Below are 12337 nucleotides of genomic sequence, written 5' to 3' on the forward strand. Positions count from 1 at the left end.
TCCTACACCCGCCATTGTCTTTGAGGCCCACATCCTCCAATTGCACCCCAATTTGCAAACTCCTTGAGCTCGCTATCTATCGTTAACATTTCAACTTCACATTATAACCATTTAGAGTACCATATGCTCTCACTGCATTTTGAAACTCTTGCATTGACCGAAAGAGTTGTCTGATCTCAAACTGTGGATTTTGTGTATCTATCTCAGCTAAAAATTCTAGAAAGCGATAACCAACCTCTTCGTCCAATGAACAATCCAATAATAACTCCTCAGATGATGGACATTCCAAATCATCGTCACCCACATCTCCTATAAGCATCACTATTCTTTTATTTCCCGCTTCATTAATTTTCGATCCAACTTCAATTCCATCTGTTACATTGTGGTTGTACAACAAATCATCTTCCTCAGAACCATGTCGACCTCGTAATGAACGAAATTAGGGCCTTCCTCATAATCTATCAACAAATGAAAATAATGGAATGATTTATTAAATGTATAAGATATGAAATTTGACATGAGATTGTGTAAATCATAAACTCAATAAACCAATTATACATTTAAAAAACTCAATATTGTTAATAACAGTGCAAACCCACATTTCAATAAGCCAATGGAATACTGCTGCTTCTTCTCTAAGAATAGCAATCAACTAACAAGGAGATAATATAGATTCAAACGTCTACATCAAATACTTTATTAATTAGCAAATTTACCTAATTTTATTGCATTGATTTATTTGTTAACACTAACATTTTTCTTACAATGGAAATTGACGAATAAATAAACATTATTATTCTAACTTAGTGAGAAAGGCAGCCAACTACATTCCACACACTTACTGATTTTTGTTCCTCAACCACGTATACCATCATTGCAGTTTATAAACCTTTTTTGTGACTTACTCGTAATTTGAAATACGAGTTAGATGGTTTCATGTTTTATATATGATTTGAGGTAAAATCATTGTAAATCAAACATGTTGAATGATATATCGCCGTCTGCTCTATCCATGTGTACGAATTGACACCCCTTCAGATGTGGTTGGGCTTCACAGATTTTTGTCATTGATTTCATCCTTAGTTGATGTTGCGGAGTTCAAGGGAAGAAATTTTCTCAAATTGATTTCTAGATTTTTTTGAGGTTTGGGAGGGAATTAATATGGTTTTGGGAGATTAGGGCTCGTTGATTTGAAGGTGGGTTTTCAATTTTACGGTGAAATCGTGTTTTCCATGTAACAACTCTTCACATGGCAACATTGTCACGCCATCTCTCGCCACGTTGGAGTTCGTCTAGCCACATGGGATGCATATGAAATGGGTGTGTGCATAGTGATGGATGGAGTGGATTTTTAGTAAGTTGAGTGACCATTCATGGTAAAAATAAAGTTCAATGGTTATAACATGACAGTAAACAAAGTTCACTAAGAGTGTGTTTGATTGACATGGAAAATATCACATAGAAAAGAAAATATTTTTCATTTTTTGTGAAAAATAAAAACCACCTCTACTCAAAGAAAATATTTTCCTTAAAAACAAGGAAAATTAGACATATTTTCAAAAGTTGGAAAATGTTTTCCATAGAAAAAAATAGCAATCAAACACTCCAAGTAGGAATTTGAATGGAAAATTGATATTTTTCATGAAAAATAAATGTAATCAAACACACTCTAAGTATTCAAACATTTTACTCCTATTTTGTACAAAAATAAATGGCAATGAATTATCATTTTTTCAGCTTAACATTTGAAAAGGGCCTTTTAGAAAATTCCTCCAAGGGCAGGGCTAACCTAATTGCTAAAGGCCCAATAAAGAGTTTGGGCCATAACAAAATTAATCCCCTGGTTAAACCATTTTAAGGCTAGTACAAGGAGTCTGCCCAACTATATAAATACCAATTATCTATCCATTCAGCCTTCCGCAGTGCTGAATTAGGGTTTTTTGCGGGACGCTCTTTCATCTGCGTACTCTCTTCCTCTTTTCCGATGGTAATTCGCCTCATATCTTTATATCAGATACGCATTTCTAGGATATAAATTACTTTGATTATTGATTATGAATCTGTTTCGAGGCAGTAGATTTTATTATGTTTAGATTTCTTTTACACGTTTATTATTGGGAATGCGTATCTTGAGATTAATGTTAACCTGGATATATATTTCAAGAAATGTTGTGTAATTCGGTGCTCATGTTTGTTTAATTATGAGAGTTTGAATTAATGAGAAATAAATAAGAAAAGAACTTGATATATATTACTTCATGACTATAATTGTAATCCTGGAAAAATGAAAACTTTGGAGAGGATTTAAATATGAACTTGTTTTTCATTTCCTTCGTTTTGAGAGGAATTAATTTATCAAGGAAAATTATTCCAGTTGTGGTTCATTTTTTTGGCCTTTTATGTTTTTTTCCTGAACCATGTGATGTTCAATCTAGTCAGCTGCTTTAGCATTGATGTACGTACACCCAACTATATTGAAAGTTCTATATCATTTGATTTTTACAGCAATTTTTTATCTGTGCAGGCCAAAAGAACCAAGAAGGTCGGCATTGTAGGGAAATACGGTATGTGCTAATGTGTTCATTACTTTGTATTTACATGCTCCTTTTCTCTCTGCCATCCTGTTCGTGTGAATATGGCATAATTGAAAGGAAAGATAGCTAGGGGATTTGAAAGGTAAAGGTGATCTCTGTTTGCACTAATTCACCTACATGACAATTTTTTGTCAAACAAGTGATGTTCCACTTTATGAGCTTGTAGTTCAGAATTTTTATATTCCAACAGTAGTTCACACTTTTCTGCATTTGGGTGACGTGAGTAGTAGCTCTCTAGCTTGCTGTTTACTACCTCCGTCCCATAGATATAGGCTCGTTTCTATTTTCGCATAGATTAAGAAAATATAATTAATATTGTTGTAAATATAACTATTTTTACATTTTTCCTAATATACCCCTATAGTACATAATGGTTTAAATAGAATTAGTTTATATTCGTTGATAACAAGATACATTAAATAGTGTCAAATTAGAAAATTAAAAAATATCTATAATTTCAGTAGGGAAAGTGGCCTATAATTTGGGATAGATACAAAAGGAAACCAAGCCTATCTTTATGGGATGGAGGTAGTATTTTATATTTTTATTTTCTAAATTGCATTTTGTAACATTTCAGGCACCCGTTATGGTGCTAGTTTGAGGAAGCAGATTAAGAAGATGGAAGTTAGTCAGCACAGCAAGTATTTCTGTGAGTTCTGTGGGAAGGTATGATTCAACTTTTCATCTCTTTGTGTTTATCTAGTATTTGTTGTTGCCGTCAGTGTGTTCTCGAATGCTACCTCATTTTTTTTCTATTTTGCTGCAGTATGCCGTAAAGAGGAAGGCCGTGGGAATTTGGGGCTGCAAGGATTGTGGCAAAGTCAAAGCTGGCGGTGCTTACACGTTGAAGTAAATACGTATCTTTGTTTTGCTCCATGTGCATAGTTAAAAGCATATCAAAAAAGCGTTACATGTGTTTTCTTTTTCTTTCTTTCTTTTTTTGACAGCACTGCTAGTGCTGTGACTGTTAGGAGCACCATCCGGAGGCTGAGGGAGCAGACCGAGAGTTAAGCGTACTGAATTTTGCTGCGGCATTACTTGTTGTCGTATTCAACTTTAAAGTTTCAATTCAATAAGTTTAGACTTGGATTCTTAGTAGTGGCAAATTTCTGTATTTTTTTTTTTTTTTAAATCGTAAAACTCCACAAAGCTACATGGTCTTTGCATGTTTGCCCTTAAAATTTGATTCTTCCGAGTATTTTGTAATGCTGGAGGTATTTATAAAATTGGTTTTTGCCCGTTAGTTGTATTTTTTTTTTTTTCTCCTGAGTGCTTCACTGTCATTGTTGAATTACGTTACAATAGGCTCCACTAGATTTTCTGCAGAGTTGCAATGGCTGTAGCAAGTATTCAAGATTGAATTTTCCATCACACGACCTCGAAAATTATGCCTTTGAGTTTGATTTACACTCGGTATCCTTGTGAGTTTTTGTTTAGTGGTGGAAAAAAGAATAGGAACCAGCGAATTTTGATTTCGGCTCCAGAATTGAGAATCGAACCTTAATAAAAAAAAAAAAAAATTTAAATGGAGCCAATTTTTTTTTTTTTAATACAAATTACACAACAAAATATCTAATTTAACTAAAGCCTTAAGGTTTAGAATCATTAATATTATCCCCAAGCTTCAAATTCAATCCCTTGTTCTTCTAATTTTCTCCTTTTCCATCAACCAAAAACCAACGTCAATTTTCAGTGATGGCAAAAAAAAATCCATCTGAACGGGCCCTCGCCCCGAATGAGGCCCAAAAAACTTGCCTCTACAGGTATGTCCCGTCCCGTTGTCATTCCTACCAATTTTGTCAACTACAGCCTTTCTTTGTGGCCAATATCAGCCGGCTTTGAAGTAAAAGTGTACATGGGATTTGTATATAATCCGTTTGTGAATTCAATTTGTATTTATAAATTAAAATTTGATTTTGGTTTGGTTCTTTTATTACATATGTTATCAAAAGTTCCATTACAAAAATAAATAAAAATAAGAAAAATCATTGGTTCTGTTTTGTTCAAATCTTTTGAAAACATAATCAAATCAAATCACATCTTCGTTTGATTCAACTAACCAAGAAAAGTGGTAGTTTAAGTATAATCCAAATCTTAATTTTACAGTTCACCCTAAATTCCACAATATCACCTGAATTCATCTCACTTTCTGTTTTTATCTTCCAACATTAATTGTACATTTCATTTAATAACACTTAGAGTGTGTTTGATTGGCATGAAGAATATTGTCTAGAAAAGAAAATATTTTACTTTTATTGAAGAAAATAAAAATCTACTCTCCTCAAAGAAAATATTTTCCTTAAAAACAAGAAAAATTAAATATATTTTCAAAAGTTGGAAAATATTTTCAGTGGAAAAAATAACAATCAAACATTTAAACTATAAGGGTGAAAAATTGATATTTTTATTGAAAATGAATGTAATCAAACAAAACCTTAGTGCTACCTAGACTAATGTTGTACCATCGGTGGTGCTAAATAACATTGTCCTTTTCTAAATCGAATACCTAAACTGAAAAATCCCTTCATCTCTATTGATTTCATCTTGCACCTCAAGTTTTGCAAGATATAGTCAATAATTGAGTTTTTGGTGGAATAATGTGTAAATTGACAATCTCCTGCAACATGCAGGTACAAATCTAAATGTATTGAATTTTGCACAATATTTTCCATTGGCCATTAAATTTAAATTTTATTCAAACGATCATCAAACTTATCATATCATTATCACATTGGTCATTAAACTTTAAAAGTTTTTTCAAATGGTCACTGAACTTATCGAATCATTACCTAATCCCTCACTCAAAAACACAACTTCAGAAAATTTGACGGACTCATTGACGTGGAAACGGTCGTTGACATAGCATCTTATTGTTGTTAATTGACGACAGACCAATAAAAAATGTGCTTATAAAAATGCGATAAACTGAAAAAAAGTAACCAAAAAATGAAAATAAACAAAAGAAAAATAAGCAATGATTAAAATTCAATCGTTTTTCTTATAAACGATTTTATTGTGTTGTTTGTTATGTAGCTGTATGATTATCTTCAAACTGTTACCAGACGCCTAAGTATTATAAACATACAGCTTTTTCTAAATTTATTAGAGTTTGGTTTTTGATATTTTCAAATACTTCTCAAATTATTTTTTTTATTCTCAAATGACTCGTTTTAGAGTCCATCTGAGTGGATCAATTCCCTATTTTTCAGAAGCTTATTATTTTACAAAGTCAATTTTAACCATGCATTCTTTCAATAAAATAATTCTGCACGTAACAAGACTTTTCCTTACTTTGTAATAACACGTTCTTCAAAAAATGAAAATAACAAAACTCATTTTCACTATAAAAAAAAAGTAGGGCTCAAACATTGTTTTCAAACACACTTTAAATTCAAAGTGGAAGTTCCTAAGCGAATATCAACAATCGCTTGTTCAAATTCTATATATTCATCAAGAATATTTTCGAATGGAATATTTACATTTTGTAAACTAACATATAAGTCTAGAGAACATAAGGATCAAACAATTCCCAAACTTTTCATTTGACTCCCATATACCATTTCGAATTATGACACAATTCCACCCGTAAGTATAAGAGGTTTGTCAAGAAATGGTATTGAAGCATTGATACCTGCAGGTAGGGAAGCTAATAAGACTTTAAAATAGCATCTTTAACACGACTCTCCAAAAGCTTGCTTTCAAACACTTTAAATTTATTTATTTCCATTATTTAAATTGACTAAATGTTAATTTGTACCATCACATTTATTATTAATATAATAGGATAATTGGAAAAGAACAAACAATCTATTTTAAATGATAGAATCTTAATATTCATATATAATGCTGGCCAATAATTATGCACACGCGAAATAGAGTAACATTTCAAACAGTAACAAAACTTACATATGCTCTGTTGATTTCAGAGAAATTTTTAACGACAAATTTGCCTGAAAGACAAACCAGAATCACCTTTTCATCAATTTCGACAAATGAATAGCTGTCGTTCTTTTCCTGGCTAGTTACAACATCGTGAAAGCCTAAGGAGAACCAGTTACAGGCAGAAAAATTGAGAGGACATGGTGCGATTGGAAACTTCATCAAGGCTTGTGAATCTTGAAGCCAAATACTCGTGGGACATAGCTCTGTGTCGGTTTTTGTTGCTTGAGGTGTCCGTAAGTCATCAAGAAGAGATGAGGGAATGTGGTTCCGAAATAAGCTCCATCAATATCTTAAGGGAATCAAGGAAAGCATTCAAAAGTGTAATTTACTGACAAATTGATCCATACCTGTCGTGGCTTAGTGCATCATCTAAGAAATATACCAATTTTTTTGTCAATCAACATTCCAGAAATATAGCATTCCACAAGCAATCTTTACAAGATACAATGTTAGGAATAAGGAAAGTGCAATACTCAATGAGAAAGAGAAACTTGCAAAAATCAGGCTAATGAGAATGGCTAAAATAGTACAGAACTTAAAATGACTCAGGTCGGCACAATGAAAGGTCAAAAGGCGAGCGACAAATGTTGGATAGAAATAGAGTTATATATTCAGTCAAGTATGGAGTGATTGAGTACCAGTCGAGTCATGATGCTAATTTAAAAAGAATCACAGATGGTGTTTTGCCTTTGTCAAGCATCAATTTTTTCCCACCCCTCAAAAAATAAGTATTTAAAACTTGTTTCCCTTCTAGCTCATAAGTCCTTAGATGGGGGTGGTGCATACATTTTGTGTGCATGTTAGTTTGTATCCATGCGCATAGCATTAATGCTCCCTATCAAACAAGGCAGCAAAAGAAACAGAAGATAAAAGTCTAGAAATGCAATTATGATACAAGGATACTGCCTTGGTACTTGGATCGAGGGTAGTAAATATCTTCGCACTTGGGACAGAACAACTTCACAGTACTTGAACGTGGAATGTCTGATTGTCCAACTGGAAGGCAAGGCTGTCCAGAGCAGTATACCCTTGGGCATCTTCCAAAATCGTAATTTTTATATTTCTCTAACTGTAGCAGTTCCATCTCAAGAAGTTAAATGAGATAACTGAAAAAAACAAGAAGGCCACTGAAAAAATTAATACGCTTCTAATGTTACCATTGCAGCCATTCCCTTGCTCGTCAAAATATATCGAACGTGAATAAGGCCATACAGCATCTCTGCAGCTGATTCAATCAGTTCATTCTGTTCCTCGGTAAACATGTCGCCTATGTGACCATAATAGAGAAAACATTATCTCCAAAATCATAAAACTTGGGATTAAAAGTGGGAGATGTAGATAGGTCAACGACAACTAACATATAAAATTCTAGTAAAGAAGAAAAGAATTGGGAATGGAAATAATATCATGTGTGCAATAGAACCCTTCGTTAATAAATCAGGCAATGCCATAAAGCGCCTAGAATTAGTGACAGCAAATAAAGCCTGAAATTATTGCAACCTGTAGTTGTACTGACTGTTCGCATTGGTTAACTCCACAGCCAGAAAAAAATTATGGGCCAGCTTGGGATTTGATTTTATATGGTATTACAGCTTAGAATAGGATCTTTTGAAACCCTATATAGAGGGTCTTATATGATCCAATTCAAACAACTCAGATGATGAAATAAACTTGATATTCTCCCCCTATATTATTCTCTCTTTTTCCCTCCTTTCTCCTCTTATGCTCCCCCTTTCCCCTTCTCCTATAGCATACAACATCATTATGATTACAACACATTCACCATTAATAAGATTACACCAAAGCTTCATGCAGAACCTGAAAAATGTATGATCATGAAAAGAGAGTGTAAATCTTTTCGAAAATTACAAGCAATCTCCTAGATATCATATTGAACTAAGTCTCAGATTAGTTATCTTTCCCCATCTTCCAAATTTAATTAAGACCATAATTAAGCAACTGAGGAAAAACCATTGAAAGATAATGCTTCTGGTAAAAGTACAACTATATTGCTTAAAAGGATATACCTATTTTTTATTTTTCATTTTTACTTGGGGCCAATGGTCCAATCTCCAAAAAAGCCTTTATTAATTACAATAGAAACCAACCATCTTGTAACTTAAAGAGTACCTAACAGCTTTGTCGTTTAATCTCCTCATCCCACACCACCAAAAGAAAAAAAGGAAACAGACGCTAACATGTACACTGAATAAAAACATGATAAAATCAGCCAAACTCATTTCTACAGCATTATTATACAACAATTAAATTAGTCATCAACTTGTTCCCTCTAATTACAAAATCGCTTGCTAACCAAATTTGAAAAGTTCATCTACCTCGAATTTCATCCATTCCCTTCGTATGTGTGAAGAGACACTGTGTTTTTGGTTTTACAGATTTTATAGTCGGATCGAACTGTTTTTTGATTAATTACGTAAGTTGGCAAAAAGTAAGAGCTTTTTTATTTTAAATAGCAAAATTATGAAACTTAGAGCTGCAGCCAAGTTAAATGGTGTCAAAAAAGAACTACAGCTGCAAAAGCAAAATCAACCCAAGAATTTTCCTTTAAGCAGCCAGAAAAATGTCTAAACATGCTAAAAAGCTTACCATGGGAGGATTCAACATCCAGAATAAGGTCAAGTGCATAATCAAAATATGGAACTTGACTGCTCAACCCACAGAGGTTGAAATCATCTTGAATATATTCATCGTCAACTTCGCAAAATAACTCATTTCCCCGCAAGTTGCAAAACCATGAAATCCAGGATGTATCATCCCCGTCTGAACCACTAACATCAGATTCTTCACTATCTGTTTCAGATTCATCTGGAAAAGAGGTTAACGTCAGCATTACAATCAGATTTCCCTTGCTCAAAACATATGCAGACATCCATGTTATTCACCACTCCAACATACATGCATACACAGTCAGAACCATCAATATTGCAATATAAATTACCAAGCCTATGTTTGGCCCCCATTTTCTCAAAAACTCATTTTTTCAAAACTTATTTTCAACCACACGTTTTCCCATAAGATAATCTTACATGTAAATCGAAAACTTCTCCTTTTTAGCCGCATATTCTCAAAAAAAATCACTATCCCATAATACATTTGCTTACCAAAATGGGGCTTAAACAGGGGCTAATGTCTATCTACAAACATAATTATTTACGCATATTCTGGCAAACCCAAAGAATTATAGCATCATTCATTTATTTTAGTGAAGCAAATACAATAAACATATGAAACCCCATCAACAACATTGCTGATATGACTTGGCATATAGACAACCTTCCATTCATTTGTGAGTAAACAAAAGTTTAATTCACACCGTCATATTATTTCATTTTACTTACTCACAGATGGTAAACCTATGAAGCCAAGGACGGATTTGGGGGGACTAGGCTGGGCTGAAGTCCCCCTCCCCACTCAGGCCCAAGAACCTTTTTTTAAGGTATTTTGGTAAAAAAACCAGATTTTTATGTGTAAATTTTTTTATTATTATTTTTTTCGTGTAGTAGCCCAATTTGAAATATTGTACCCCAGTCTTAGATCCAATCCTGAGTCCGTCCAGGTATGAAACCCCAACAATAACATTGCTGATATGACTTGGCATTTAGACAACCTTCCATTCATTTGTGAGCAAACAATTGTTTAATTCACACCGTCATATTCGTAAACTATTTTAACTACAGACTTCCATATTCTCAACTATTTTCCACAAAATTTCAAAACAGACTGAGCTATAATCAAAAACAAAAAAGCAAAAAGAACTTGCAAATAGATTAAAATACTTCCTTAAATTCCAAATTCACTTCAACCCTAAACTCCCACAAAACTCTAAATCAATTTTCTTTCAGCTCAGGATCTAGAGAACATCATGCAACAGGACACTTTTTACTAAAATAAGTAAAATTTGAAGTATCCATAGGATGAAATTGGTTTTTCAAAAGGATTCTTGACTTTAACAAATAAATCCTTCTCGAAAATTAAATGAAAACTTTTTCAAGATTCCAACGAAAAACATAAATCCATTATCAATCTTCCAATCAGAACAATAATCTAGCTTTTTCACTCCAAAAGGTCAATAGAAATTCCAAAATTTAACCACAAAATCCAATTATAACAAAATCCAATAATAAAAAAAAATCACATACTGTTAGATAACTTGTTCTTGTTGATGGCAAGGGTGGACGAGGAGCGAGTGTCACGCTGATCGAGATGTTTCCCAGCGGCGGAGGGTACAGCGACTGCCGAGGGCTTGTTCCTGGAGGTGGAAGGTGAAGACTTCTCCAAGTGCTTGTCCAACGCATCGTTGATTCGCTTCCGATCCAGCATCTCACCTCCCTTCGATGATCCCCCTCCCACTCGATCTCTATACATATTTATCTAAATTAATATCACTACTTCCTAATATTTGTATGTGGACGAATCAAACCACTATGTATGGGATTTCTGGATTTTCTCTGAAGGATCGAACAACCAAACAAAGCCAGGATTTGCAGAGAGACGGAAAGAACTAGGGTTTCTTCCGATTACATGAAATGAAAGAGGGCTCACTTAAAGTGGAATTTTATTTATTTATTTATTTTTATTTATTTTATTTTTTATTTTTTTTGAGCTTTCATTTCATTGAAGTCAAGAAGTTTTTTAAGCCACTCTTTAGCTTCATTTTTCTTGTATCCATTTTTAGGGTTAGTTTGGTATTGATTATAAAAATTGATTTTTTTTAATAGTAAGTCATCCCTATTAATAAAAAAGTAAAAAATAACTGTTGAAATAATAAAATAACGATAAAAAATTTAATTTTTTGAGGGTAAAAAATTACTATCAAATAAGGGCTTAATCACGCATTCTTGCAATAAAATAATTTTATATATAAATACATATTTATTTTTTAATTTTTATTCTATTTTAAAAAAATATATATTTTTGTTGATTTGACTTAAAAGTCAAAATCTTCTGGAGCATTCGATATTCATTTATCTTAACTTGCCGAATATACTATATTTGTTCTAACATAAATTGCAATTTCTATTTTCATTCACCTTTATATTAGATTTTGTAAATATTTGATGGATGTAATTTTATTTTATTTTATTTTTTGAAATCACGTCGTCCATACTTATATTATGATGTATTATCTAATTTTGGTATTATTTCTCAAATATTCGTTCATTTATACGAAAGTAAGATAGACAATGAACGAGAGCAAAAATGCCTATAATTTGGAATTTCGTACTATTTTACGAAAATTAATCAAATTTTCTTAGAATATAAAGAAATTCAATTTTTGTGATTTTCCTTTATTTGTATATGAATTATACATTATTAAGTTCACGTGTGTGCCATGTCCCACCTCATAATGTTCTTGTTTGTTTCTTTAAGATATTTGCTTATATTCTTGTTTTGTGAGATAATCACAAAAAAATCCGAATTCTTTTTTTTTTCTTTATTATTGTAAAACGGGTATACGAAATAGAATGAATTATTTTTTGGGTCCCAGTTGACATGTGAAAATTATAGAATATATTCGTCGAGTGCACCATGGACTCGTGATAGTTATCTTTATTAGAATAATTCTAGTCAGGGTGTGCAAATCGACGTCCTGTCACGGCCCCTGTCACAATATTCCATCCCTATTTATAATTATAATATTTATAATCAACGATTGTAGTAATTATCATATTGACAACTTGTTATTTGAGACACCAAAATAATGGAAAATTAATATCCCAAATGACAAATTATCACATAGGATAACTATTGCAATCGCTAATTAAACCCTCGTTTAGCCC

At 32.7% G+C, this 12337-nt stretch overlaps 2 protein-coding genes across 3 annotated transcripts; one reads left to right on the plus strand and one right to left on the minus strand.

Annotated features, from left to right (window-relative positions):
- Positions 1 to 1885: 1885 nt before the first annotated feature.
- LOC111410896 (60S ribosomal protein L37a) lies at positions 1886 to 3843 on the plus strand. Its single transcript, XM_023041492.1, has 5 exons — positions 1886 to 1987; positions 2525 to 2564; positions 3172 to 3260; positions 3361 to 3443; positions 3542 to 3843. Exons 1-5 carry the CDS (start codon positions 1985 to 1987, stop codon positions 3603 to 3605), a joined length of 279 nt encoding a protein of 92 aa, XP_022897260.1. The 5' UTR covers positions 1886 to 1984; the 3' UTR covers positions 3606 to 3843.
- A 2559-nt stretch (positions 3844 to 6402) lies between these two features.
- On the minus strand, positions 6403 to 11116 carry LOC111410898 (casein kinase II subunit beta-1-like). 2 transcript variants are annotated; one of them, XM_023041493.1, is made up of 5 exons: positions 10697 to 11116; positions 9144 to 9362; positions 7694 to 7803; positions 7440 to 7605; positions 6403 to 6825 (listed from the first exon to the last, which is right to left on the minus strand). In XM_023041493.1, the coding sequence occupies exons 1-5, from the start codon at positions 10920 to 10922 to the stop codon at positions 6695 to 6697; spliced, it is 852 nt and encodes a 283-aa protein (XP_022897261.1). In that variant the 5' UTR covers positions 10923 to 11116; the 3' UTR covers positions 6403 to 6694. The 2 variants fall into 2 exon arrangements, with proteins under 2 accessions (XP_022897261.1, XP_022897262.1); XM_023041494.1 differs by lacking the exon at positions 6403 to 6825 and adding an exon at positions 6832 to 6968.
- Positions 11117 to 12337: the final 1221 nt, after the last annotated feature.

This window comes from Olea europaea, chromosome 15, assembly GCF_002742605.1.
Source record: "Olea europaea var. sylvestris chromosome 15, O_europaea_v1, whole genome shotgun sequence".
NCBI lineage: Eukaryota > Viridiplantae > Streptophyta > Magnoliopsida > Lamiales > Oleaceae > Olea > Olea europaea.

Coding starts and splice junctions, on each gene's coding strand:
- LOC111410896 (XM_023041492.1), top strand. Junction 2,565..3,171: donor CGGCATTGTAGGGAAATACG/GTATGTGCTAAT, acceptor GTAACATTTCAG/GCACCCGTTATGGTGCTAGT. Junction 3,261..3,360: donor TCTGTGAGTTCTGTGGGAAG/GTATGATTCAAC, acceptor ATTTTGCTGCAG/TATGCCGTAAAGAGGAAGGC.
- LOC111410898 (XM_023041493.1), bottom strand. CDS start 10,922: ATGTATAGAGATCGAGTGGGAGGGGGATCATCGAAGGGAGGTGAGATG. Junction 7,606..7,693: donor GCAAGGGAATGGCTGCAATG/GTAACATTAGAA, acceptor GAACTGCTACAG/TTAGAGAAATATAAAAATTA. Junction 6,826..7,439: donor TCGATCCAAGTACCAAGGCA/GTATCCTTGTAT, acceptor GATTCCCTTAAG/ATATTGATGGAGCTTATTTC.